Source organism: Hypomesus transpacificus, chromosome 8 (assembly GCF_021917145.1).
Source record: "Hypomesus transpacificus isolate Combined female chromosome 8, fHypTra1, whole genome shotgun sequence".
In the NCBI taxonomy this organism is placed as follows: Eukaryota; Metazoa; Chordata; class Actinopteri; order Osmeriformes; family Osmeridae; genus Hypomesus; species Hypomesus transpacificus.
In genome coordinates this window covers 1,088,840-1,116,817 of record NC_061067.1, presented here as the reverse complement: position 1 = coordinate 1,116,817, position 27,978 = coordinate 1,088,840, and the positions used below count along the sequence as shown (strand labels likewise).

The 27,978-nt window shown below is 46.2% G+C and overlaps 3 protein-coding genes across 8 annotated transcripts in view; 2 read left to right on the top strand and 1 right to left on the bottom strand.

Annotated features, from left to right (window-relative positions):
* Positions 1-3,771, top strand: part of LOC124469962 (vascular endothelial growth factor receptor 1) — a 9,345-nt gene extending 5,574 nt beyond the window's left edge. Inside the window, exons 6-12 of the mRNA XM_047023566.1 lie at positions 215-326; positions 756-855; positions 1,061-1,166; positions 1,310-1,416; positions 1,663-1,738; positions 2,193-2,284; positions 2,443-3,771. Of these exons, the coding sequence (XP_046879522.1) occupies positions 215-326; positions 756-855; positions 1,061-1,166; positions 1,310-1,416; positions 1,663-1,738; positions 2,193-2,284; positions 2,443-2,611 (762 nt within the window). The 3' untranslated portion in view covers positions 2,612-3,771. The remainder of the gene's footprint in view (positions 1-214; positions 327-755; positions 856-1,060; positions 1,167-1,309; positions 1,417-1,662; positions 1,739-2,192; positions 2,285-2,442) is intronic.
* A 49-nt stretch (positions 3,772-3,820) lies between these two features.
* pan3 (poly(A) specific ribonuclease subunit PAN3) lies at positions 3,821-17,932 on the bottom strand. Of its 6 annotated transcripts, XM_047023532.1 has the most exons (19): positions 17,497-17,931; positions 17,021-17,370; positions 16,162-16,283; positions 15,913-15,985; positions 15,670-15,740; positions 14,942-15,086; positions 14,537-14,769; positions 14,183-14,287; positions 14,001-14,058; positions 13,639-13,812; positions 12,923-13,039; positions 12,502-12,603; positions 10,642-10,807; positions 10,189-10,276; positions 9,959-10,098; positions 9,676-9,805; positions 6,971-7,035; positions 6,687-6,825; positions 3,821-6,403 (listed from the first exon to the last, which is right to left on the bottom strand). In XM_047023532.1, exons 2-19 carry the CDS (start codon positions 17,346-17,348, stop codon positions 6,263-6,265), a joined length of 2,397 nt encoding a protein of 798 aa, XP_046879488.1. In that variant the 5' UTR covers positions 17,349-17,370; positions 17,497-17,931; the 3' UTR covers positions 3,821-6,262. The 6 variants fall into 6 exon arrangements, with proteins under 6 accessions (XP_046879488.1, XP_046879494.1, XP_046879495.1 ...); XM_047023538.1 differs by having other exon boundaries at positions 17,286-17,932; XM_047023539.1 differs by lacking the exon at positions 17,021-17,370 and having other exon boundaries at positions 17,497-17,932.
* A 786-nt stretch (positions 17,933-18,718) lies between these two features.
* Positions 18,719-27,843, top strand: flt3 (fms related receptor tyrosine kinase 3). The gene is made up of 24 exons (XM_047023523.1): positions 18,719-18,823; positions 19,119-19,201; positions 19,608-19,756; positions 19,841-19,953; positions 20,624-20,750; positions 20,841-20,983; positions 21,193-21,335; positions 21,549-21,687; positions 21,996-22,173; positions 22,380-22,477; positions 22,674-22,782; positions 23,020-23,255; positions 23,341-23,435; positions 23,589-23,721; positions 24,053-24,157; positions 24,312-24,422; positions 24,577-24,733; positions 25,138-25,226; positions 25,314-25,429; positions 25,558-25,680; positions 25,914-26,025; positions 26,162-26,261; positions 26,909-27,014; positions 27,189-27,843. The coding sequence occupies exons 1-24, from the start codon at positions 18,763-18,765 to the stop codon at positions 27,378-27,380; spliced, it is 3,018 nt and encodes a 1,005-aa protein (XP_046879479.1). The 5' UTR covers positions 18,719-18,762; the 3' UTR covers positions 27,381-27,843.
* Positions 27,844-27,978: the final 135 nt, after the last annotated feature.

Sequence of the window (27,978 nt, the reverse complement as noted above, 5' to 3'; positions counted from 1 at the left end):
CCCAGAGGTCCCAGGCCCCAGAGGTCCCAGAGGTCCCAGGTCCCAGAGGTCCCAGAGGCCCCAGAGGTCCCAGGCCCCAGAGGTCCCAGAGGTCCCAGAGGTCCCAGGTCCCAGAGGTCCCAGGTCCCAGAGGATTGCAGGTGCCTCACCTGTCAGGAAGAGATGGGTAAATGTCTGTTTCTGAACCATGTTCTTGTTGTGATTGGCTATCCAGGCACGGCTGCCGCTGAAGTGGATGTCACCAGAGTCCATCTTTGACAAAGTGTTCACCAGCCAGAGTGACGTCTGGTCCTTTGGAGTTTTGCTGTGGGAGATCTTCTCTCTGGGTCAGTCCACCTACCACACACACAGCCTGATCATCTGTGAGTGTCTGTTCTCTGTGTGTGTGTGTGTGTGTGTGTGTGTGTGTGTAGGTGTGTTTGTGTGGTGTGTGTGTGTGTGAGTGTCTGTTCTCTGTGTGTGTGTGTGTGTGTGTGTGTGTGTGTGTTTGTGTGGTGTGTGTGTGTGTGTGTGTGTGTGTGTGAGTGTCTGTTCTCTGTGTGTGTGTGTGTGTGTGTGTGTGTGTTTGTGTGGTGTGTGTGTGTGTGTGTGTGTGTGTGTGTGTGTAAGTGTCTGTTCTCTGTGTGTGTGTGTGTGTGTGTGTGTTTGTGTGTGTGTGTGTGTTTGTGTGTGAGTGTCTGTTCTCTGTGTGTGTGTGTGTGTGTGTGTTTGTGTGGTGTGTGTGTGTGTGATCTCTCTGTGTCTGTGGCTGACAGGGGCCTCTCCATACCCTGGGCTGCACATTGATGAAGACTTCTGCCACAGGCTGAAGGAAGGCATACGCATGCGTGCCCCTGAGTACAGCACTCCAGAGATGTGAGTGACAGCCTACATTTGACAGGACTGTTGACCTCTGGGTGACCTCTGGGTGACCTCTGGGGGACCTCTGGGTGAAGAGGTTCTTGGGGGTCAGTGGACAGGAAGTTTATGTTGTTGTTGTTTTTTCAATGAAGGAAGAGGAATGACAATAACCACCAAATCGCTGATTATTTGTATGTATTTATGTGTATGTGTGTAACAGTTACAACACTATGCTATCCTGTTGGGAAGCCAACCCTTCGGACCGTCCCACTTTTACTGGGCTGGTGGAGACACTGGGAGACTTGCTACAGGCAAGGGTCCAGCAGGTTAGATCTACACACAAACTCACACACACACATACACACACTTACATGCACACACTTACATACACACACATACACACACATCCAACTACAAGAGGACTTGTATCGTTCTGGTCCCGTTGATCGTGTTGTTGTCTTCTGATCAGGAGGGCAAGGACTACATCCCTCTGGACACATTAGATTGTGGCGAGGCAGGCAAAGAAGGGAAGTCTTCTACCTCCACTACCCTGCCTCACAGAGTCAGCAGTCTGGGGTAAGGCACTGTGTTCACAGTAGCAGAAACTGGGCACTTCATATCACACACATTGGATGTAGATCAGCTGGTTTCTGCCCACAATTTTTTTTTTAAGTTATGCAAAATGCAATTTCTAATGCATTTTGATGTTTTCACAAAATACCTTCTCACAAATTACCTTAACCTATTGCGAGCTAGGCCTATGTTTGAGTTGTGGTTGCACTGACTGTTGTTTGCCTGTCTCGACTCTGCCTGCGGTTTCAGTCACAGGAACACAGAGGGGGGGGTGCTGCCTCAGACGTTTGAGGAACCACCCTGCAGGGAACCATCTGGTCTTGAAGTAAAGAACACTTTCAGAATCACACCGTCAAACACGAGTACAGAAAGGTGCAAGAAGGCTCTCCCTGATGTGCTGCCCTGTGTGTGTATGTGTTTGTGCTGCCCTGTGTGTGTGTGTGTGTGTGTGCTGCCCTGTGTGTATGCGTGTGTGTGTGTGCTGCCCTGTGTGTGTGTGTGTGTGTGTGTGTGTGTGTGCTGCCCTGTGTGTGTGTGTGTGTGTGTGCTGCCCTGTGTGTGTGTGTGCTGCCCTGTATGTGTGTGCTGCCCTGTGTGTGTGTGTGTGCTGCCGTGTGTGTGTGTGCTGCCCTGTGTGCTGCCCTGTGTGTGTGTGCTGCCCTGTGTGCTGCCCTGTGTGTGTGCTGCCCTGTGTGTGTGTGCTGCCCTGTGTGTGTGTGCTGCCCTGTGTGTGTGCTGCCCTGTGTGTGCTGCCCTGTGTGTGTGTGTGTGTGTTTCAGAATGAGCAGAGTGACAGTGGCATGATCCTTCCCTCGGAGGAGCTGAGATGTGTCAGGTGGAGCAGCGGCACCAAGACCCGGAGCCTCAGCAGGTCACCTGACCCCTGACCCCTGACCCCTATCCCTCCACACCTTCATAAGCATTCAGTCCAAACGATGTTTGTCTGGCACAGCATGACGCATTGCACCTGCAGTCAGGATCCTCCCAGCAGGCTGCATGACTAACAGGGTCTTCCTTGTGTACTCGCAGGTTCTTCACCATCCATAAGTGCCGCGAAAGCCTGTTGCCCTGCATGTGTAACGACGGGATGGGTCTCCATGACGACGAGCCTCCCGTCCTCGCCTACGACTGTGACTCGGAGACGGACTGCTCCCCTCCCCCCGACTACAACTCCGCCTTCCTTTACCCCTCGTTCTAAAGACCCTAACGCCCCTCTGACCCCAGCGTCCTAGCACAGCAACAGCTGTCGCCTCACCATTGGAGCTGTAGTACAGTCGTAGTCTACCTCAGCCCCCTCATCTCCTCACGGTTTTTCATCTCTGAGTCGATAAGGCTTCACAGGGCCTGGGGCGGACCATCCTCTTTCATCATCAAAACCATAACTGACTCTGCCCACTCCCTTCAACATTTCTTCCCCGCTGCATCTTCTCACCATCTGTTCTAACCCCCTGTCAGTTGGCCACCTTTCCTCTTTCTCTCTTTTTCTCTCTACCTCTTTAAACACCCCAGACCTTTCACCGCTCCTCTCCTCTATCCATCCCCATCACTACCATCACTACCCATGATGCAACACTTTCCATTCAAACTGCAAATCCTCCACCCTCCCCTAGCGGTTTATCACGAATGCTGTAGTACAACATAGCTTCCTCAACAAGGCTCCATTCCTTATTCCACTCAAACCCTCAGCCTGACTGACGGTTTGCACTTTATACATAGAGGTTAGAACACAAAGAAAATCCGTAAGATTATGACATCAAAGCGTGTTGAAAAGGTCGACTAGCTGGAGTATAGTGTGTGTACTGTCTTCAACCAGTTTCAGGAGGTGTGACAGACAGGTATCCACACACTTCTGGCAATATAATGCAGATGCAGTAGACCTGTGACCTCTGAACAGGAGTTTATGCTTAACAGAGACGGAGTACCAAGCCTTCTAAGAGCAGCTAAATAAGCGACAGTATTAATCTCACTTCTCACACGTCAGCAAGAAGCCTTTTACACTTGCGAACATCCTCATAGCTAACATCTATATTGGTACCTAGCTAGTACACCGTTTTAAGAAGAGGAACATCTAGTCAAAATAGAACAGAGCCGAAAAGGTTCGCACTCACTTGTATGCTGGAAGATATTATGTGTAGAGTAACATATTAGACTATTTTCTATTTATTTTCATTTATATAACAGTACCAACGTGTTGCAGCTGTGGTGAAGATCCACCTGACTGTGTCCTGGGCCTGTCTACAACATGAACTGTGGGACACACACCAGCCAGAGTCTGGAACGCTGCCAACACCTTGTTTATTTTGCACTGTATGTATCCAACACCTTTAAAATGCTTCAAATAAAAAAACGAGCACTCAACAAAATGTTGCAGTATAAATCGACAACACAAATGACCCAAGACAAGGAATTCAGGTTTGGTATTCTTTATTAAAATACTGCTGTACACACAAATATTGCAAAATTTGAGACAATGGACACAAGAGGGGCATAAAACATACTAAGATGGTGATTGAAGGTGTGTGTGGGCCTGGCACAGGAATCACTTATATAACTGGAGTGTGTGTGTGCGATTATGCATGTGTGTGAGATAGGGTGAGGGGTGGTAGCATGAGCCTTGACCGTGTGTGTGTGTGTGTGTGTGTTTGTGTGTGTGTGTAAGGTAGTCTAAGCACCACATTGACCAAAATAAGTTTGTTATCTGATCATTTCACTACAAAAGAGGAAATAGTTCATGATTCTAACACAGCCAGCTTCCAAGCAGGTGTCAGAGAGTTGCCCTCTAAACGCTGACCGGTGGTCAGTTTGACCCTTTCCTTCCTGGTGGTACAGCATCGGAATAACAAAGGTATCCTGGTCCTACATCTGTGATTGGGAGCAACTCATACTCACCCCACACAGCATCCCTAATGTTCACCCCACCCCCTCACCCCCCAAAAAAAACACTTTAAAAGGCATCGTTCACTCTTTTACCCTTATCCTGACATCCTTGTTTCCCCCAAAGACAGTTTTCTCTCTGGTATTACTTAGTTATGCTGTGTAACAATGTAAAGTAAAAAGAATTGTCATTAAGCTTACAAGGAAGTGCCCAAGTAACCGAGCTAAAAACTGTCTGGAGGAATCAACAACATTCATGTTGTTGGTAAAATAACGTATGTCGAGTGAGCTGTTCCTTAATGTCCCGCCCACACCACCTTAGTTCATCGATCTGACTGGAGAAAGGGTGGCCAACGACGGCCAAACACATTCTGTCATTGGGCCCCTCCAGCTGTCCGTCATCCTGAGAGAAATCCAAACCATCAAAATGAGTGCAACAGCCCCCCCATGCCCCTCCCCCGCCCCCCTGGAGCACCCTGCGGTCGTCATGGGTGACGGAGTCAGGGGGGGAGAGGAGATGTCACTACTCTGAGTCTCCAGCACGTTTGCGTCACATGATCTTAAAAGTCAAATAAAAACAAATCAACACTCTCCCCTTCTCCTTCCCTCCCTCCCTCCCACCCCCCTCCCCAACCCCAACCCCCACCCACCCCTGCTGGAATTGGTCCACAGAATAAAATTGTGTTGAGGCAAAGTCTGTACTTCCATATCCCATCATGCATCACTGCACAACAGCTGAGCAAAAGAACGGAAGCAGCTAGAAAACCATCACAAAAAAAAGCGTTACTTTAGGGAGGGGTGGGGATGTTACAAAAAGAAAGCAAGAAAGAAAGGTGGGAAGGAGTCAGGAGAGAGAAATTTGAGGGAAGACAAGTAGACGAAATGAAGGCCATTCCACAGAGTCAGAGCTGGCACGTTTGTAACACGGCCTGGACCACGGGCTTCATCCTAGTTTTGGACAGACGGCCACACCCAGCAGGTCCATCCATCCAACCCCATGAATCCATCATCCACAACGTCTACAACAGCGTCCAGGTCACATGACTCAGCGTCCAGGACACCTACACAGGAGGTCACATGACTCAGCGTCCAGGACACCTACACAGGAGGTCACATGACTCGGCCTCCGTAACAAACACGTACACAGCATTGTGAGAGCACATGCCTCAGTGCCAACAGAAACCACACCATTTAATGTCCCCCTGTTCTCAGCCCCCCCCCCCCCCGGCCTGTCCTATTCAGACAGAAGTCAGTCCCCCCCACGCCCCCCAGAACCCAGTGGTTTGTCCTTTCCGAGTGGGAACCTACAAGATGGAATGGGTTTCATCTCCCCTCTAATCCAGGAGTGGTTTGTCCCGTCTCGTAGTGCGTTGGTATCAAGGCGTCTCCAGCAGGAATACATCGTTTTTTTCTTCTCTTTTTTGTTTTTCTCTCTTTTTTTTGAAAGCTGGGTTAGTATCCGTCCTCAGTGTGTGTGTGTGTGTGTGTGAGACAGTGTGAGACCTTGCCTCAACATTGGTGCACCCTGTAGGCCACTCACCAAAAAAAAAAAAAAGAAAAAGAGAAAGAAATCTTAGTGCATCCTCCACAGAAAAATAAATTTGAAATGTAGAAATTAAAAGCAGGAAAGTCCAAAAACACAGTTTGTTTTCTTGTTTGTTTTGTTCCCCAAGTCTTAAAAAAGAAAATAATAATAAATTGTCAACATCCTCATCACAGCTTCCGTCGTAAGTCCGTAACTTATTTTTTTTTTTTTACTCGTAGCTGCAGGGTTAGGAAAACTAAAAAAATACACTTTAGAAAATCCTTCCTGGTGGACAGGACAGTGTATGTGACTGAGGTTCAGCAGGTCCCATCCATCTGCCCTCGCCACGCTGATGATGATGTCATCCCCATGCGCCTGCTCGTCCACAGTAGTGCAATAATGTGCTCCGGTCCAGGCAGCCCCCCCCTGCGGCCTGGGGAGGGAGGGCCGTTACAGGGGGCCTGTGGCAGCAGCCTGCAGTTCCTGGAAGGTGCTGTCAAAGCAGCGCTTCAGATCAGAGTAGGTCACTACCAGTACACTCTTCTCATCACGAGACACCAGGCTGATCTTCTCAGGCACGCCAGCGTCCAGCTACACACACACACACACACACACGTTAGATACAGGTCCTGGTATGACCATCCTTGTGAACCTCCAGATATAAAAAAACATAGACACATAGGGTACGTACTCCGCATGTCAAATGGCACACGGCTCAAATGGAGGAGAAAGAAAAAGGGAGCAGGGATTCAGAGAGAAGGGGAGAGAAGAGGGGAAACGGAACACACACAGAGACAGAGAAAGAGAGCGAGAGAGAGCGCGAGAGAGCGCGAGAGAGAGAGAGAGCGAGAGAGAGAGGCCTGATCAGACTAACTTTGTTGAGGCAGGAGACGATGTGGCTCAGGTCGATCCAGGGGCTCCCTGCTTCGGTCACCTGGTGGAACAGGTGGTCTCGGAACAACTTGAGCAGGTAGCGATCCCCCGTCTCTGACCACGTAGGGTCCTTCTGAAACCTGGACAAACACCCACATCACACCACAGGGAGCTCAGCTGCAAGTCACCTCACATTGAAACCTGTTTGGGTTTATGCGAAACTTTTAAACACGTTGTGAAGGAAAAGAGGCAGAAGTTGGGAGTGTTAGAAAAGGATCTTCTTACTCTGGCCTCTCGTTGATGGTTCCCAGTTTGGCCAAGAGACGGAAGAGACGGCCATTCTGCACCTCCTGCAACCAACACAGGAACCACGACCGTGAGGCAAATACTACACTCTCCCAAAACCCTCCACTGAGATATCCTCCCCCCCCCCCCCCCTCAGGTAAACCTCCTCCCCCCCTCAGGTAAACCTCCTCCCCTCAATCTGAAGCAGTGCTGCTTTGTGGCTGTATGGCTCCCACTAGTCAAGGGTGTCAGGGGGGTGACGTGAGTCACAACACCCTGGTTTGGAGTTCAAATGACAAGATGTGTGGCTTAAAAGTGCAGTTTGATGAACTGTGAGTTTTGTGATCCGTTGCACTCCTATTTGCGGGTGCATGACCCAGCAGGACACACTAGGGGTGCATGACCCAGCAGAACACTAGGGGTGCATGACCCAGAAGGACACTAGGGGTGCATGACCCAGAAGGACACTAGGGGTGCATGACCCAGAAGGACACTAGGGGTGCATGACCCAGCAGAACACTAGGGGTGCATGACCCAGCAGAACACTAGGGGTGCATGACCCAGCAGAACACTAGGGGTGCATGACCCAGAAGGACACTAGGGGTGCATGACCCAGCAGAACACTAGGGGTGCATGACCCAGCAGAACACTAGGGGTGCATGACCCAGAAGGACACTAGGGGTGCATGACCCAGCAGAACACTAGGGGTGCATGACCCAGCAGGACACTATGGGTGCATGACCCAGCAGAACACTAGGGGTGCATGACCCAGCAGAACACTAGGGGTGCATGACCCAGAAGGACACTAGGGGTGCATGACCCAGCAGAACACTAGGGGTGCATGACCCAGCAGGACACTAGGGGTGCATGACCCAGCAGAACACTAGGGGTGCATGACCCAGCAGGACACTAGGGGTGCATGACCCAGCAGAACACTAGGGGTGCATGACGCAGAAGGACACTAGGTGTGCATGACCCAGAAGGACACTAGGGGTGCATGACCCAGAAGGACACTAGGGGTGCATGACCCAGAAGGACACTAGGGGTGCATGACCCAGCAGAACACTAGGGGTGCATGACCCAGCAGAACACTAGGGGTGCATGACCCAGAAGGACACTAGGGGTGCATGACCCAGCAGAACACTAGGGGTGCATGACCCAGCAGAACACTAGGGGTGCATGACCCAGCAGGACACTAGGGGTGCATGACCCAGCAGAACACTAGGGGTGCATGACCCAGCAGAACACTAGGGGTGCATGACCCAGAAGGACACTAGGGGTGCATGACCCAGAAGGACACTAGGGGTGCATGACCCAGCAGGACACTAGGGGTGCATGACCCAGCAGGACACTAGGGGTGCATGACCCAGAAGGACACTAGGGGTGCATGACCCAGCAGAACACACTAGTGTAGCACCGACAGCAGAAGCTGCAAAAGGCCAAGTTACCCAGCCAGCAATCTCAAACACTTTTGCACTAAAACATTTCCATTTAATTAACCAAAACAAAGGAATTAAAATCGACTAAAACTGCGATGGAATCAGCCGACCGTCGATATTTGTCTGATCACCCAGCCCTACCCTGGTCCGTGTGTGTAAGTCACTACCCAGACTATGAACAATCACAAGAATACACATCAACCACTGCCCTAGTTTCACACAAGGGCACGTGTGTATGTGTGATGAGAAGGTGTTCTGTATAAAGTGTGTTTTTGTTTTGTTTTTAAACCACAAATTTTATAAAATGTCACATATAAAAATTAAAGTTAATCAACATGTAAAACCTTGTTAAAAGACCCATGTCCCAGCACAGTCTGCATCTTCATAATAAGCCCTTTACCAGCATGGTCATACTGATCAACATTTTGACAACAGAAGTGTGACAAAAACAGGAAGCCAGGCTACTGAGACCCAAATAGAGCAGCAGAACTATGATGCCCATCTTCATCAAGGGGGTGGATGATGGAGGGTGGATGATGGAGGGCGGATGATGGAGGGTGGATGATGGGGGGTGGATGATGGAGGGCGGATGATGGGGGGTGGATGATGGAGGGCGGATGATGGAGGGTGGATGATGGAGAGATGATGGAGGGCGGATGATGGAGGGCGGATGATGGGGGGCGGATGATGGGGGGCGGATGATGGGGGGCGGATGATGGAGGGCGGATGATGGAGAGAGGATGATGGAGGGTGGATGATGGAGGGTGGATGATGGATGATGGAGGGTGGATGATGGATGATGGAGGGTGGATGATGGAGGGTGGATGATGGGGGGTGGATGATGGGGGATGGAGGGTGGATGATGGAGGGTGGATGATGGAGGGTGGATGATGGGGGGTGGATGATGGGGAGCGGATGATGGAGGGTGGATGATGGAGGGTGGATGATGGGGGGCGGATGTCAGGAATGAGGAAGAGGAGGGGTGCGAAAGACAGAAGAAGAACAGAAGAGAAAGGTGGTGGTGAGAAGCTGAGGAATAGGGAAGCTGTGGTCAGAACTCAGACTGCGCTGCACATCCTGTCACCACAGCACCCTGCATCACCTCAACTGGACCGTCACACACTGCAGCAGCATGCAGGACCAAAATAGGCTCCATGACCTGAAAACACATCCTACCACGTGTCCCCCACACACACACACACACACACACGTACGCACGCTCGCGTAGGAAAGACAAATGCAGCACCACGAGGTATGTTTGCGTACCTTGGCCAGGTCTTCCTCTATGACATCGTTCCTCATCTGCGAGGCGTCCAGCTGAGTGTAGAAGCGGGCTCCAATCATGGGCATGATGTCATTGACGCTGCGCAGACGTGACTGCTCAGTCAACAGATACCTGCACACGAGCACAGGCAGCCTGGATCAGAGGGTGCTTGGGAATGCGTTTGTTCAAGTGACCTTGGAATAAAGTGTGTGTGTGTGTGTGTGTGAGAGTGAGAGAGCGAGAGAGCGAGAGTGCGAGAGAGCGTGTGCATGTACACTTCCTTACAGGATGAGGTTCTTGAGGTCTGATGAGTAGTTGATGGACACTAGCTCCATGGCCTTCTGCAGGTTCTCCCTCTGAATCCCAGCCAGAGAGTTACACGCCAGGGCCAACACCACCTTGCCCAGGGAGATGAGATCTGCTTGCTACACACACACACACACACACACACACTTCCTCTTAGTACACAGATGACACCCTTTTTCTCAACACGGTATCTGGTCAAAGTTTTATACCTGATACTGTGGCATAAGGGCCAGGTGGTTGGTCTGACTGTTGTCAAATGTTAAGACGTCAAACACCCCGACACAGTTTACCCGTAACCTGCAGAGGACAGGGTGAGAGAGGATGAGGGCAGGGTGAGAGAGGATGAGAAGAACAGTGTGCTGCGTACACTTGTTGATGGTTCTCTCTTACCGCACTAACCATGGTAACACGGAGCTGTTCCTGTTACTACATTTAGCAGACGCTCTTATCCAGAGTGACTTACAGTAAGGACAGGGACATTCCCCCGAGGCAAGTAGGTTGAAGTGCCTTGCCCGAGGACACAATATCATTTGGCACGGCCGGGAAACGAACCAACAACCTTCTGATTCACAGCCCGACTCCCTAACCACTCAGCCATCTGACCCCCTACTATGCGTTACATCCGTTGCCTTGAATGATGCAAAGTGTGTGTGTGTGTGTACCTGGTTTTGCCAGTGATGAGGATCTTGCTAGGGTCCATAACCCGGCAGGCCAGGCCAGCAGTGTGGATGGTGCGAAGGGCTGAGCTGAGCTGGACGATGTAAGCCCAGATCAGAGACTCGGGGAGCAGGCCAGCGTGCTGCCTTGGTGGTGGAGGCTCATGCTGGCCTGCACAAAGACACCGGAAAACGTTCAACCACATTTCCAGATCTCTTGACAAACTACTTATAGGATCGTATCCCAACCCTACAGGGGCCCCACATCCACACAGGCCGGTGTGGGGCGAAGGGAGATTGTTATTAGCTCAAGTATCATGGGTGTTTCTTGCACCTCATCGCCACTCCAACGTCTCAACATGACCACTGCGTTTTATTTTTTCGTTTCCTTCTGGGTTCTGAAATGTACCGCAAGTGAATGCAGCTGACTTCAGGACTCAGTTTCAGCCACAGACCCTCCCCCCCTTTCTCTGTCTCTCACACACACAACTGTCACACAGCAGTCCCACCTAGACCTACATCTACACAACTGCTGAAATTCTCACCCCAGTCACACGCACAGACACTACGCAACACGTCTGCATGGGGGATCTGCAGCATACGCATTCAGCATGCCTCCTCTAAAAACAGTCAGGACGGTCCAGTACGGATGCTCATAATTAACCGTGTAACTGTTAACCGACAATAGGAATGTTTAGCGGTTAATATTATCGGTTGCCAAGTTTTGCCAATTTTGCGACAATGTCGCTAGAACAAGATTGAGCTACTTTTTACCTTCCCTAGTGACAAAAAAGTCTTAGGTAGCGACTAGCGACAAATCAAGTCATTTTCTGCTACTTTGGCAATCAGCAAAATAACTGCAGAGATCATTGTATTTCCGTGTTGTTAGATCCGATTATCATGTAGGTAGTCTGGGTCTCCAGCCAGCGCTTTCTGATTCAATGTTTTCCTTTCGTTAATCAGTTTTTGTTCTGTTGATGTTTAAGCTGCCATTTAAAAATATACTCCTTATGGGGGGGAAAAAACTTTAGTTGTATTGGTATTTTTTTTAACAAACACAGTCCATTCAACATTTTTTATCTTGTCAGTTAACGGTCAATAGTCGTTAACGAGCGTCGGTTATCGGTCCAAAAAAAGAATTCAAAATGACTACAGTCTATATCTTTGATAAGAAAAGCAGATCGACAGATTTGAAATGAAAAGCTGATCGCTGTGTCTAGGTGGGCAACACTATGTGGTAAGACCTGGATGTTTTGGCTTCCAACAATTATGAAACCAAGATAAGATTGTGCGGCATTCTGTTCAGCATTGATGCTCGCATTTTTGTCTTTCACTTTCAGCCCACCGTAAAAACGGTGTGGAAAACAAGCCCATTCTCCCTATCAGCCAGGATGTGACATGTTGCTTCATGCTACACTTGTATGGGTTGTTGTGACTGTCTACTTAGCCTGCACTCATGGCTACAAATGCTGGTCAGCAAGGAGTGTGGCAGTACCATACCCAACTACTGGAGTGTCTTTTAAAAGGTGAAGGTATGTGGGTACACTAACACTAAAAACAATGCGCCAATGCCCTTCCCCCCCTCTCCTTTTTTACCTCAAGTGATGCAAACTGCTGCTGAGTTTACGCTAACCCTCTGTTCTCATCAGGATTCCCATTGGGTGACCCTTTGGCATATTGATAAACCACTTTCCTAATTTCGGCTGGATTTGTTGTATTTAGTTTTTAGTTTTTCCAGTTGCATCATATTGGCAGTTATACAAAACCAACAGCAAAAAAAGAAGAAGAATCGTATGATTTTTGGCACAATCAAGCAGCCCATGTCTGTGCGTGTGTGGTTGGGGTGGGGAAGGGGGGGTTACTCACCCCACTTCCTCTTGGTGAAGTAGGAGTCGGCAGCTGGGTCGATGAAGTGCCTGCTGAACATGGTCTCTGCACCAGCGTGGAAGTCGTAGGAGAATACCAAAGCTGGGGACAGACAGATGCATGATGGGTAACCCAGTAAGACCTGTGACGATAAGGCTGGTGTGCCCTTCTGTCCTCGCCAACATGAACGTAAGGAAGGCAGGCGTACACAGATACAAACACTCCCAACAATCCCAAAATGATTATACACAGTATAAATATATCTCCAATTGGTTTTATCGTAAACATATTTACAGTTGTTTTTTGTTTTGTTTTTTTTTGGGGGGGGGGTCAGTTCCCTGATCAATCCATCACATCAAATAGTTAGATTCATTAGACCCTGAGGAGACCCTGTTAGAGCTGAAGACAGAGGCAGACTCACAGTGGTCTCCAAAGGCCTTGGTGGTGAACACCTCCCTCAGAGTCACAGCGTTGGAGTGTTGAATCTTCTTCCACATGTCCACCAGTATCATGCACTTGGTGTTCACCAAGCGGAACCCTGAACAAAGTCACACACAGGGGAATCAACAAGAGGCTCAAGACGCACTTGTTCCGGGAGTACAATGGCACTTGGGAATGTTTGGCTGGACCTGATGTTTCCTCCAGGATCACAATGACTTATTGAGAGACTTGCTGCTCTTGTTGGTTAGTTGTAACTGACTTAAACTATTGTACTTGCTGTGTAATATAATTTTGTTGCTTACTTTTTTCCACAGGTACACCCTCGCACTTTTCAAGGTTCATGTTGTTTAATTGTATCTTGTTTAACTACATGCGCTTATGGTTCTTCCCTTTGGCACTTATTTAGTTTTCACAATGTATGCTTCATTTTTTGGTTACCCGCAATGTTTGGGGCTATCTTATTGTTATGATGAGTGACCTATGCACTTTTGTAAAGCTCTCTCTTGGAGGTCGCTTTGGAGAAAAGCGTCTGCTAAATGCATAAGTGTAATGTAAATGTAAGAGCGACTTCTGAAGGGACACAAGAAACTGTTCAATACACCACACCCAGGTTGATCACTGACTCAAGATGGGAGAATCTGCGACGTATAAAAACTGAAAATACAAGCTGCTTTGGCTCCTACACCTTCCTCTCACCCTGTATTCTCCTCAGGCAGTACGGTAGATCATCCTTGCTGTTGACCGCCTTGTAACAGGAAGTGATGTAGCTGAAATTGCTGGTCTTCTGCATGCGATTGGGTGGGGGGACGGGCTCCAGCGGAAACAGGCTGTGGTAGCTGTCCACTTCTGAGGGGACGCCTGGGAGACCAACAGGAGGGGCAAAACACAACAAAGAGTATGGAAACATACACATTGGATGTCCAACATACAGGAACAAACCCCAATGTGAGTCAGTCCATACTTTTTCTGCGACTAACCACATGGTCGAAACCGTTTCATGTGGTAAACGACAGCGGTGACTACAACCCACTGGACAGTTGGTGTGATAGATGCCTTACCTGGGTTTTCTGACTGGTCTATCTGGGCCATGGTTATCAGATGTCTGTTGATCAGCTCCTGAAAGGAACCGTAGGTCATGAGACCAGAGATGAACTCCACAGCAAAGAAGACATGGTGTGTATGTGTGGGAGGTGGGAGGGGGTGATACACAGACAGGTGGAGGAGGCGAGGATGCGTGTACCTGTCGGAGTTCATCTGCCATGAAGAAAGACGGGGCATTGGCTTTGGGCTGCATGTAGGCCACATGTGGAGCAGTAGGGGGGTAGATATGGTAGGTAGGAAACACCTGGAGGACCAGAAACCAGCAGCCACCCTCAGAACAGAACTTCCCATTTATGAAGAAATCAAAACTAAAAAAAGAAAAATGAAGTTGATGGATGGCTTTTAAACTGCCATTACGAAAAGGTTCTCAAAAGACGCTTCAGTTAAGCACCGAAAATGGGTGGAAAAAAACAAACATGGTTTTGAGATGACAGCACGCACAGGAGTGGAGAGGGCGATCAGTTACCAAGGAGATTACAAAAACGGGACATACCATCCCAGCCATGGGCGCGGGGGTGTTGTCAGTGTAGAAGTAGGTAGTCCCCCCCACGGTCTCCTTCTGGATCATGTGAGCTGTGAGCTGGTCAGAGGCGCTGGTGGGTACCATGTAATTGGCTGGGTTGGGGTTGGGGTTTGGGGTGTGACTCCGTCGGCGCGGGGCAGGTGAAGTGTGGGGCGTGATCTTTGGGGAGTGGAGGGGAGAGGACCCCGCGGACAGAGACATCCCTTCACAAGAATTCAAAGAGACACTGATTATTGATAACCCATTCTGAGAGACTTGGTTCTCAATGTGAACTATAAAAAGACGGCCATCATCATGCACAAGAACATTTAAGGAGCATAGAGAAGACTTTGGTTGTGCACGACTAGCGATCGTCAGTCATCTGGTTTGTCTCACCGGGAGAGAGGGCAGCAGCCGTGGAGCCGCTGAGAGCGGGGTGAGGGAAGAGGGGCGATGGGAAGGCTGGCGCGCTAGACTGGGCCAGGGAGGCCATGCGAGGGACCCCTTTGGGGATGAACTCACTGGCTGTCGGGTTAGGGGCCTGGAGACGCAGGAGGATAAAAGCAATTGATGTGTTATGTTCAGATCCATAAAGTTTAATTACTCTCCTAGACTAAAATGCTAAAGATTAATGACGCATATGTGTACTTGTTCGCCGTTTGTTGAAAACACAGAAACTAGACTCAGAAACTAGCTACTGCATACAGAACGAATTTCCAAAGAAACCAACCGGCACAGACTCCACTAAGTTGTTCAAAATTGTATTTCTCACATCGCTAAAGGAAAACCGTCACGGACATGTTCTGACATACGAGGAGGCCATTGTGGAGTGAAAGCCTGGGTTAGATTTATATTCAAAACGTTACAGAAGCTACCTAGCTAAATAGCCAAACTGAATATAGTCAGGCTTTCAGAAGCAAACTATAGTTTGCAAGCTACCCAGTGGCTAAATGACTAACGGAAAGGTACAAAATAAAGCGTATTCTGTCTGTTTAACAAGCGACCAATGAAATATACACCATGAGCACTGCACAAGTATATGTAAAACAGGGAAAGCTCAATTCGATTCAAGGTTATTTCAATTTCCTTGATAAGAGTTCGAGAACAGATGTTGATTTTCTTACCTTTCTCCTTTGAGATATGCTTAGGGCACCAAAATCCCCGAAGAGGGAAGACGTGGGGGAATTTACAGGATCTGGATCAGAAATAAATAAATAAATCTGAATTTAACAAAAAATATATTTCCAAACATTTAAACACCCTGAAACAGAATCAAAAGCATTGGAATTCTAAAATCTAAGGTGGCAAGATTCCAGGGGGTATTCTGTAATATTCCAAACATGCATGTTCAGTATCCTATTACTCACCATGAGTGCTGTGGCTGTAGTTCTTGGCACCATCATTGATTAGACTGGGAGAGCTGCTGCTGCTGGTAATTCTCTATTGACAACAAAGATGATGCAGATTCAAAATAAACCTGATAATCACCATCTAGTTTTGTATGGTCTTATATGTGCAGAAGCCCTGCAAGTTTCTGACCTCACACGACAGCTCAGACAAAGTGCATCAGGGGAGCTCACAGGCTCCTTACTTATCGACCTTGTCAATGTTATTACCTGCATCATGGTGTATTTAGACTCTGCAGGGCTTCCAAATCCATTAACTCCGATGAAGCTGCTACTAAAGTAGGAGTTGGTTAGATTGCCCTCACTCAGGGTCCCGACCTCCATCCCAGTGACTGTGGACAAATGGCTTTTAAAACAAACTTTAAATCATAAAAAATAAGACGATCTAAAAATGCTATGGCACTATACCAAATATGCATTGATACTTTGCGCTTCCGCACATACAGACATCATATTATAGATTTTGGAAGCATAATTGATCATTATCATGGCTACTGATCCATTCAAGTCAATTGCAGTAATCAATCCAGTCAGTGCATTATGATTTGTTTACTTTCTTTGTGAGTGCAAGAGATTTGTGGCTGTAACTTAGTTATGAAAAAGGGGGGAAACTGAACGTATGTTGATCACTGCACGGTTTAACCAATCACAGAGCTGCTTGAAAGGGACGTAAACTAAGCTAGCTAGCTAACTTAGCCAACTAGCTAATATTAGCTGTCAATTTGTGCCCACTCACCACGGACCAATAACAAAAACCAGGTTTACTGAAAGGACTGCCCATTAGACCGAATCTACCACACGCCACTAGATAACCATGTAGTGTCCACCATAACCACACCGTATGACAAGTTAGCAAGTTGTTTAGCGTGTTAATGTAGCTAGTGGTAGAATTTAAAATACATAGTTAGCTTAGCATCCCACGTTGTTTTCGAGGGGAAAGAGGCCTAAAAAGAATCCTCGGTGACAATTTTAACAAAGCCCATTGCTAGGCCCAAAACTAACTACATTTGAGGCCGTGTCAGCAAGGCCTTGTTGTGTTGGAAAGGAAACAAAGCTTAGGCACACTCACTGGTTAACAACTGTCCCTCTAGAGCCGTGCCTGCAGGCCCCAGAGATTCGCCCTTTTTAGGGACATTCGTTCCCCCACCGCCCGCTGCTGTTCCACCGAGTGAATACCCCGCTCCTGTCACGGTTCCCCCTGCCATGGATAGGGGGACAGGGCTGCCTCCGCCGTGCATAGACAGGCTTGCCATTGACGGATCCTCGTGCAAGAATTGACACTCGTCCCCATAAAAGCAAGTCTTGTCCTTCGCGTAATATCGGCAAAACTTCACCTTGATGTTAGTTATTCCAATACCCCCAAGCGGAGCAGCTGAAGCTGGGAGTCCACTGTTCATGGCACCGCTGCTGCTGCCACCGCTGCCGCCGGAAGATATTCAAACATAGAGAGACGCCGATATAGCTAGCGGAATGGCTTGCAAGCAGGTTCACTAAATTGTCGAAGCGATATGATTACAGCGTACCTAAAATGCCTACATTACTCACATTATCAGTGTATATTACAAAGAATGTTGAAAAGGACACCGCGTTCGCTGAATCCTGGTCGTCGTTATTGTCGCTATCCATGCAGCTGGCCTTGGAAGCTAGCTAGCCTGTTGTTGAGCCTCGTTCACGCTCTTGTTGTTGTTTTCTGCTCGCTGGCTATTCCGCTAAGAGTAGCTAGCATTGCTATGCATTGTGGGTAGCTTTTTCCCGTAGTCTCTAGTCTAGTGAGAGGGAAGATTAGCAATGTTCCGAGTCTTTCTCTTGCAAAATATTGCAAGCTACATTTAAAGACGAGGCATGTGCCTGGCTCCCTAGACAAAAAAACGATCTCTGTGTGAAAATTGTTCGTTTGTCTGTGAACATACGCCAGCCCAGACCTGGCAATGACAACCACAATGGCGATGTCTTCAATGATCTATATTTTGACGCTTTGATGTTTTACCTCTGATGTCACGTTTCGATCTGTCACATTGTTTCCATTGTTTGGACCTTCATTGTCGAATTTGACTTTAAGACTGCTTTGCTCAACTTTGTTGTCTTATTGTCAACGAGTCGAAATATCTCAAATTGAACTCATCGTGTCATTTGTTCGAGCTAATTACATGAAACAACCAAGATAATACATGTATAAAGGTATTTTCTGCACATGTATTAATCAAAATAATTGTTGACATTTGAAAACCATGGCATTTTACATACCTTTGTTAAAAACAACCTATAACTTGTACAATTTTTACATGACTTTGGAAGAGCCCAGCACCAACTGCTTTAGTAATATAGATGGGGGTAGCTCTATTCTAAGCGACACCTGACTCAACGATCGAGTCTTTAGGAAATTTACAGTAGCCTACATGAAAAATAATAGCCACCCACCCTATATTTCAGTCTAAAAAGGTAACAAAAAGTGTTAGGTAAATGCCACTTGGTTACACGATTTATTTTTAAATATGTTATCTAGCCTTCAAGACAATGCATTCTCAGTCATAGACTTAACCGTCTTTTTGAAGTGATTAATTATATACTTTTTTTCAAAGAAAGCTAAGCTACTGTGATAGTAGGCTATAAAATATTTTTTGCTATCTAGCTGAAGTGGCCTAAAAGGAGACTGTTTTCAAACAGCATGTCAACAGGGGGGGGGGGGGGGGGGGGGGGGGGGGGGGGGAGAGAACTACTGTATTGGGGACTGCATAATTTCCCTGAAAAGAAGTGAGATAGTCACGCCTCAACCAAATAAATATTTCGTGTTGTCCTTTCTCACAGTTTAGTATGTGCCCCTGTTATAACCTAAGGATCAATGCAATGTTCAGAGAGGGAGGAGTTGTAATTGGTGAGTGATTGAAATCAACAAACAGCATACCATTTCACCTACATTAGTAGTCATATTAATATTTGTATGTCTCTGGATGACCGTATCTGCTGAACAAATCAAATGCAGCCTAAACTTGTATCCTAAATTGTTTGTTTTCTAGCAATATGTTTGCCCTAAGATCCACGTTATGATTACCGCAACAAAAGTGTACTTTTGAAAATTCATTAACTGTGTTAAGAACATGTACAATGTTAGGGCATAAGTAATAAAAAAAATAGAAGCGTTCATGATTTCTCTCGTTTTCTGTCTCAAGTTGTGCTTGTGCTGTGCACAGTCATTGCGCACTGTGAACTTTCGTCGCAGCAAGGAGAAGAATTTTGTCTAACCAAAAAAGAGGTAAGAAAACAATTAAGGCACCGTGAATAATATAAATTCCAGGAACCGCAAATGTGAGAAACAAGTCCGCCAATTAAGCGGACTTGTTTCTTCTACATATGAGCCAAGTCTAATTAATGTCCTTATTGGGAAAATCGTTTTGCGTGCACGGAACAAGAGAAAAACGGAACTCATCTTGCGTCCCAAAGACGCACATCATAATTCTTGTTTAATTCCTTATGTTCTAATCAATAATAAAATGACTGCAAGCAATTAACGAATTATAAATAATGGGGATAGTTATGAACTCTCTCTCTTAAACACACTTGCACATCGAATGAGTTTCACCAAATCAGTGGCAACGTTATTAATTTTCAAATTAATTTACAGTGTAATTCTTTAAAAATGACTTTTTGATTTCTTACAGGGACTAACATGTGTTTTACCAGAACACATTCTGAATGATACTATCATACTCGAGTTTGCTGCGGGCCAGAATGTCCAGATCACACCAAGCAATGCTTCTGGAGACCGTATCTGCATTTGGACCCATGGAGTCGACGTCTTACACAGGCTGTGAGTGTGTGTGTGTGTGTGAGTCTTATAATTTGACAAATGTTTACAATGTAAAAATGATTTGTTGTGGTTTCGTACCAATAGTGAAAATCGTTTCATCATCTCTGAGGATCATTCTGGAAGTTACACCCTGGTATGTGAGAGGAACGCCATCAAGTCCTCATGCACCATCTCTTTATTAGTCCGACCAGCACATAGTAAGTGAAAGCCAACCCTCTCCAAATCTCTTTATCCCCACTACTAAGCTTTACTTCTTTATTATGTTGATTCAAAATCCCAAATCCGTCTTATTTGCATTTTAAAAACATCTCAGAAGTGAGCTATATTATCTAATTTCCCATTTTGTTCAAACAGTACATCTAGGTTACTCTATAGCTGTCTGGTCTGTCTTGTCTACTGATTAATTGTCTTCCATTATATCTATTATATCTACCATCAACCTTTTCACCTTCTCACTCATTACCTGCTTAATTTGTATGTGAACGGGAAGGTTTTTGGTATCATGTTGGAGCAATGTTTAATTTCTTACAATGTGTATTACTCATTGCATTGGTAACTTTGATCAATTCCTAACCATTAACCTCCCTTCCTTCATACCTGCAAACTAATAATTGAGACACGCTATCTTATTTTTTAATTACGTTCAAGTTTTATTTACATTTATTCATTTAGCAGCATTATAGTTCCTTTTCAAATCAAAAATCAAAATCAAATCAAATCAAATGTATTTGTATAGCCCTTTTTACACGCAAGCATGTCACAGAGGGCTTCACATACGCCCATAGAACTGCCCCTCAACCAACCTAAACCTTTCATTTGATTCTATTTGAAAACACAACATTTCTCATGATTTATTCTTGGTTTAAGGAAGCCCCACAATACCACAAATACATCTTAAATTGAGACCAAAAGGCTTCAATCCTGACTTCCAGTGTGTCTCAGAAGGCTATCCTGCACCAGACCTTTCATGGTTCAACAGCAACGCAGAGAAACAGTAAGCTGTCAAACAAAGCCTGTTTAAAAACATACAGTAATGCATTCCGTTGCATAATTAAAGTCCACCTCTGTTTATCTTTTTTACCAGTTATGGGAAAAAAGGAGAATTTCAGTCAAAGCAGAATACCAGAACAGAAGATATTGTAAAAAGTAGAAGATATCCTCAAACAGCGGTTATGTGCTGCGCAAAGAACAGCCAAGGAGAACAATGCTCTCAGATATTGGATTATGGTAGGATGATACACGTCATGATAATATGCCATGATATTTTAACTTGATGTTCAACATGCCAACACCCCACACACACACCCCACACACACACACCCCACACACACACCCCACACACACTGACAAAGAGTATTGTTCCAAAGAGCACCGAAAGAAGATTCCTGATGGCCCCTGTGTTTAACCTTGTCAATTTGTGTGTGTGTGTGTTTTAGACATGGACAAAAGCTTTAGTTTGGATGAGGCTCCTGAGGTGACTCTGAGGCCTGGCCAATCCCTGCTGCTTCGCTGTAGAGCGAAGAAAGATGGCGGGAGTCGGTGGCTGACAAACACATCCATCTGTACTGGAAAAGAACAGGTCATTTTCATCAAACAGTTGTGTTTAAAAAAATCCTGTCATTCTGTTTACTACAATGTGTTAGTCAATAATAACTATTTTAAATCTTTTAAAATCCTTTACATTTATCTGGCTCCAGCCCCAATATGCTGCATACAGTCCTCCTAAATGACATCTCATTAGCAGGTCATTGTTTGTGAACAAACACAATGTCCCAATGTTATATTTTTTTAGGTTTGCAAAGGAGGCTATAACTATCCTCAAACATTTGCAAGTTTCCTGTATTTTAAATCTATCAATGTGAACAACACTGGCATCCACACCTGTATGGCTGACAACGGTAAAACCAAGTTTGTTCGTGTCCAAGTGTTCGGTAAGAAGAACGAGATTGACTTGTCCTTGATCTACTCTGCTATCTCTCTGCTAACTCATTCACAGCCCCATATCTTTCCCATACACCTTTTAACTTATTCTCCCCTTTGCATGTTGGACCAAGACAATGTATTTGGTATTCTAATGTAGGCATATTATATTTCCTTTATATTTGAAGAAATATTACTTGTTGTATTGCTAACGCTTCTTGATTCTTTAATCATCAAGCTCCCTAGTTTTAAAACAAAGATATCAACACCACACAGGTCAATCGGTATCTGACACTAAGAGAAGGTTTTGTCTCTTTAGATGGGGAGTTCATTCATGTCCAGGCCAGGGAGAACATCACCATCACAACTCAGCAGGAACCAAAGTTCTGCCTGCAGGCCGAGGTCTCCTCTGCCCCAGCTCTCCATCGCTGCTATTGGCTGGGCCCAGACGGGAAGTATACCTCATGCCCCAAGCCCAGTAACCTGTGGATGAACAGGTGGAGTGATTAACACTATCCCTCTGTGGAATATAATAAAATACAAAGGAATAGAAATGGTGGAATAAAATATAGTAGACTAGACTACAGTCCAACAGAATACAATATTCAAGAAACAACTTTAAAAAGGCTCAGAAGTAGGGACAGTTTTTAGGACCTAATCTTGAATACTTTACTCTATTTTTGCCCTCTTTCTATCCCATCAGTACTCCAAAGCTGTGTGGTGTTAGTCCAGGGGTGTACCATCTCCACCTAGAGGCAGGAGGACAGAAACAAACAAAGACCATGTCACTGTGTGTGTCAGGTGAGAGACAATCATGGGGGAACCCCAAGAAATGAAAAGATCCGTCTTAAAAAGCGCTCAGTGTTTTTCAAACACAAACATAATACAGCGTCTGTTATGTTTCCGTACCTGAGAAGGTCTGTGAATGTTTTTATTTGATAATAAAACACAGGACAACCGTTCTTAGAGAAATGTGTCATTGTGTGTCGGAACATAGGTTCTCCAGTCATACACCTCAATAAGAACGGAGAGAATGTTACCTGTGAGACCAATATGGCCCTCCCTATGACACTGACGTGGAAGTCCTGCCCTCTAAGTAATAACAGGTAAGTCTCTGCTGCTTGTGATGTAGTGGATCCTCTGGATGATGCAAACCTAAGCCAGAGGCCAATCCCTTGAATCCATTCTTCCTTCTTTCTGTGGAAGAGCTTTTCTCTGTTTACTGCACAGCTTTGTAGAAAAACACATATTTAGACATGATTCATCAAACGTTTTCTCCAAAAAAGGAACAGCATAATACATTGATCATTTTAACTTGTTAATGGCACTTTGTCTCACCACAGTTGTCGCTTCGAGTCAGATTCTGCCACCTGGAAGGAGATCAGCGCCTCTTCTTTGCCTCAGTACTTTGACTCAGACCAGTTCTGTCACAAGAGGGTCCTCAGCTCTCTGAATTGGACCAGTGTGACAGGCTTCATTGTCAAGTGCTGCATCGCAAACTCTGTCCATTCCCAATGCAGCAGCCAGCTTCTCCATTTGAACCAGCCTTTGATTCAACATTCAACAAAACATAAAACAAGTACTTTGATTGTAGCTACATCGTCTACATTGGGAGTTGCATGGATGACATGGTAGCTAATTAGAGACGTTGTTCTGTGTTCTAGTTCCCAGCTCTCCTCTCCTGAGGGTGTGCAGTCTGGTGCTGTTTGTTGCTCTGACGGTGGTCACCATTGCTCTCATGTATTTCATCAGGAAAAAGGTAAACAGATGTTCCACACAGATTCGTGACTAACTGAGGCTGCAGTCTGGATCTCAGTTTCACCCACAGTTACCCACAGTTAAAAACATACACACACACATACACACTTACTAGCACACACAGACACGAACACCAACATGTGTTTCCCTACAGAAACCACAGTACGAGAGCAAGCTGCAGATGATTCAGATGGTTGGACCCAATGACAATGATTACATCTACATCAGCTTCAAAGATTTTGAATACGACCAAAAGTGGGAATTCCCAAGGGACAACTTGGAGCTAGGTAAAGTGAAATACTTGAGATCTGAGAGCAATCATTTAACTTCACAAGTCACAGATAGGGCTGGCTGTACTCTGTGTAAGACCTGGCCAGTCCCATCTGTGTTCACTTCTCTCTGGTGGGTCAGGTGCCTGAGCGGTTAGGGAATTAGGCTAGTAATCAGAAGGTTCCTGGTTGGATTCCCGGCCGTGCCCGGCTGTACCAAATGACTTTGTGTCCTTGGGCAAGGCACTTCACCCTACTTGCCTCGGGGTAATATCCCTGTACTTACTGTAAGTTGCTCTGGATAAGAGTGTCTGCTAAATGACTAAATGTAACGTGTCATATCCCTCAGGGAACGAGCTGGGCTCTGGGGCGTTTGGCATGGTGGTTCAGGCTACAGCCTACGGTTTAAGCAAGCCAGATGTCTCTCTTCAGGTTGCGGTCAAAATGCTGAAAGGTGAGTTAACACTTTGGTGAGAGACTTGGGGAATCTAATTTCTCACAGTTTAGGTTGTGGTTGTGTGCCAGATCATGCTTTGCACTACTGTATGTTTACTGTATATAACAACCGTAGAGTTTACTCAATTGGAGTCTGCTGTCTGGCCCTTCAGAGAAGCACCAGCTAGTGGAGAAAGAAGCTCTGATGTCTGAGCTGAAGATGCTGACTCACATTGGTCACCACGACAACGTCGTCAACCTGCTGGGCGCTTGCACCAACTCGGGTAAGGTGTCCAATCAGAACCTCACTCGGGTAAGGTGTCCAATCAGAACCTCAAACCGGTTGTAGTCAGGCAATCAAAACAATGCTATGAATAATACAGAAATGTACAAAAAGGGAATTTGCATATCTGACGTTTGACTATGTCCCTTTTACAGGACCCATCTATCTGATCTTCCAGTACTGCTGTCATGGAGACTTGCTGAACTACATGAAGACCAACAGGGAGCGCTACCACAAGTCTCTGACAGAGGCCTTCACCAGCGAGCGCTTTAGGTCCCTTTATCACAATCTCCAGGGCAAGAGGAGCTCCAGGTGTGTGTGTGTGTGTGTGTGTGTGTGTGTGTGTGTGTGTGTGTGTGTGTGTGTGTGTGTGTGTGTGTGTGGGGTAAGGCCGTAATCATAATACATATTGGGGGGGACACATCCCCCACAATATTCAAATCTGGTCAAAATGTCCCCCACAACATTTTGATATAGAAATATAAATGTGCTACGCTTCGACAGGCAACCACGCACGCTGTCCGGAATTATAATTAAAAAAAATATTCGTCCCCCCCAATGTTGACTCCATGGCTACGGCCTTGATGTGGGGGGTACCTGTTTGTGTGTGTATGCTGAGGTGTGTTTGCTTTGTGTTTGCTTTGGTTTGTTCTTTTACAAGGAATATTTCACATTTCAGCTTGACTCTGTTTACCTCCCCTCTTGCTTTTTTCCAGTGAGTTACAAGCGGACACGTATGTTGTTATGTCTAACGTTAGCGGCAGCGGGCAGGAGGGCACTGCCCTGCTCAACCTCAACTCAGAGGGTGAGTGTACTGTCAGCACTAGGGACACATTCTCATACAGCGTGTAGACGTTGAATTCTGTTGAATAAAATGATCGGCACGTCAAAGGGATCTGTGAGAACTCCGCGGAGACCCAGGAGGAGGGGCAGGCACTGACCCACAACGACCTGCTGAGCTTTGCTTATCAGGTGGCCCAGGGCATGGACTTCCTGTCCTCTAAGAATGTAAGGAGGAGAACCAGACACCAAAATCCACCAAAACAGAAAAAACTTTCAATCTAAGTCGACGCCACACTTTTCATTTCCTGAATGTATTTTCATTTTAATTGACCCTGAATGTGAACATATCCCAGTGCATCCATCGTGATCTGGCTGCTCGGAACGTGTTGGTGACCCAGGGACGACTGGTGAAGATCGGGGACTTTGGACTGGCCAGGGACATCGACAATGATTCCAATTACGTTGTGAGGGGAAATGTAAGCCGTGCTCTAGAGCTCAATACTAGCTGTCATTCTGGGCTGGGGAGGCGTAGAGATGAACGCTGCTGTGTAAATAAACAAGTGGTAGAAACACTGGAGCTAAGGTGGAGTGAACGTCAGCTATGTTGCTGTTATAGAATCATCTCACCTTCGTAGTTGTTGATACTGTGACGTCTTGTTTTGGGAATGCTAAGATGCGTGGGGTGTTTCCCATGGCTGTTCTGTTTCAGGTCCGTCTGCCGGTGAAGTGGATGGCCCCTGAGAGTATCTTCCAGGGCATGTACACCATGCAGAGCGATGTCTGGGCTTATGGAATCCTGCTTTGGGAGATTTTCTCTCTGGGTATACACATCCCTAAGCTATACCGTGTATTGAAAAACAGAGAATATGAAGTACAAAAGATGGTGAAAATCTGTGTCCGTCTAATTTCTTCATTTATTCACTCTCTTTTTCCTCGCTCTCTTTTCTTCTACCTTAGGAGTGACACCATACCCAGGTGTGAAGGTGGATAAAAACTTCTATGTGATGATTGAGAGAGGGTTCAAGATGGAGCAGCCGTACTATGCCAGTGATGTTGTGTATGTCTCAGCTGCCCCATCTACCACTAATATAATACATTCACATCTCATACACGAACCTCATTAAACCTCCTGGTGTGAACACCGCAAAGTATCCCCTCATCTACTTCCATCCCTCTCACTTTCTTGGCCCTCTCTCTTCTTCTCTCTCTCTCCCCCTCTCTCTCTCTCCCTCTCTCCCTCTCTTTTCCTCTCTCTCTCCCCCCCTCTCTCCCTCTCTCTTCTTCTCTCTCTCCTCCTCTCTCCCTCTCTCTCCCTCTCTCTCTCCCCCCTCTCTCTCCCCCTCTCTCCCTCTCTCTTCCTCTCTCTCTCCCCCCTCTCTCTCCACCTCTCTCCCTCTCTCTTCCTCTCTCTCTCTCCCCCCTCTCTCTCCCTCTCTCTTCCTCTCTCTCTCCCCCCCCTCTCTCTCCCCCTCTCTCCCTCCCCCCCCTCTCTCTCTCCCTCTCTCTTCCTCTCTCTCTCCCCCCCTCTCTCTCCACCTCTTTCCCTCTCTCTTCCTCTCTCTCTCCCCCCCTCTCTCTCCCTCTCTCTTCCTCTCTCTCTCCCCCTCTCTCTCCCTCTCTCTCCCCCCCTCTCTCTCCCCCTCTCTCCCTCTCTCTTCCTCTCTCATTCTCTCTCCTACTTATCCATCTCCTTACCTTCTCCAGGTACAGAGTGATGTGTAAGTGCTGGGCCCTTGAACCCCGTGAGCGGCCGGTCTTCTCCAAGCTAGTGGCCTTCATGGACGACCAGATGACTGACATGGAAGAAAAGGTGAGGATCTTTGATTTTCCAAATGACCTGCTACACATTTCAATCATTCAGACTGTACTGTATGTAGACTGTATGTAGGACATTTCATTCACAGTAGCAGTGAGTGTTTTACTATTTTCAAGTATGTGACAGTACATGTTGTGTCTGTGTCTAACTCTGACCTTCCCCTCCCAGCTATACCAAAATATCTTAGACAAGAACTCCCATGACTCATTCTCCCAGAATGCATCAGTAAAACTTTCAGCCTTGGACAAAGAGAAGGAGGATCCACAGGAACTGAACCAGTACTGCAAGACACCCTCTGACCCAGACAACATGACATTTAAAGATCAACAGTTCAAACCACCCAGTGTAGGTCTGAAATGATGGCTTGATTAATCTTGTGAGAGTGCCTTTCAAGGATTAAAAACATTGATGAGTAATTTATGTAATAACTTATGTCAACATATGTAGAACATACTTTAGTATAACCCATTTTGTAGGATTTGAGTGTTGTTGTGAATCAACGATACACTGATAACCTGATGTTATTTTTGTCTTTTTATAAGATCAGTTCAGTACGTCAGCTTTTTATAGTCGTATAAGTGACCTTATTAATCGGTTAAGTTGTACAATGAAGATATTTTCAATTATACTTTATGATTTTGTTGTATTGGCTACCTAGTTACTTTTGGGGCTATCAAATGTAATAATTTATACTTTTGCCTGAAATATAAAGTTTCATGAAGTAATGTACATAAATGTTTCTACACTGTTTCTACATTTCCAATGTCTTTTTATAATTTTAAGTGCCTGTTTTTATTGTCTTAAAATAAAACTATAAAAAATACAGACTATAGTTCTCTCCTGAATTCCAACCTGGTCAGGTTGTGCATTCAGTATTGAAATATTCGTACAAAGTCAACGGTAGATGGCGCCAGAGCAAAGTTTAGATTAAAACTGTGAAAAGCCCAGCCTTTTAGTA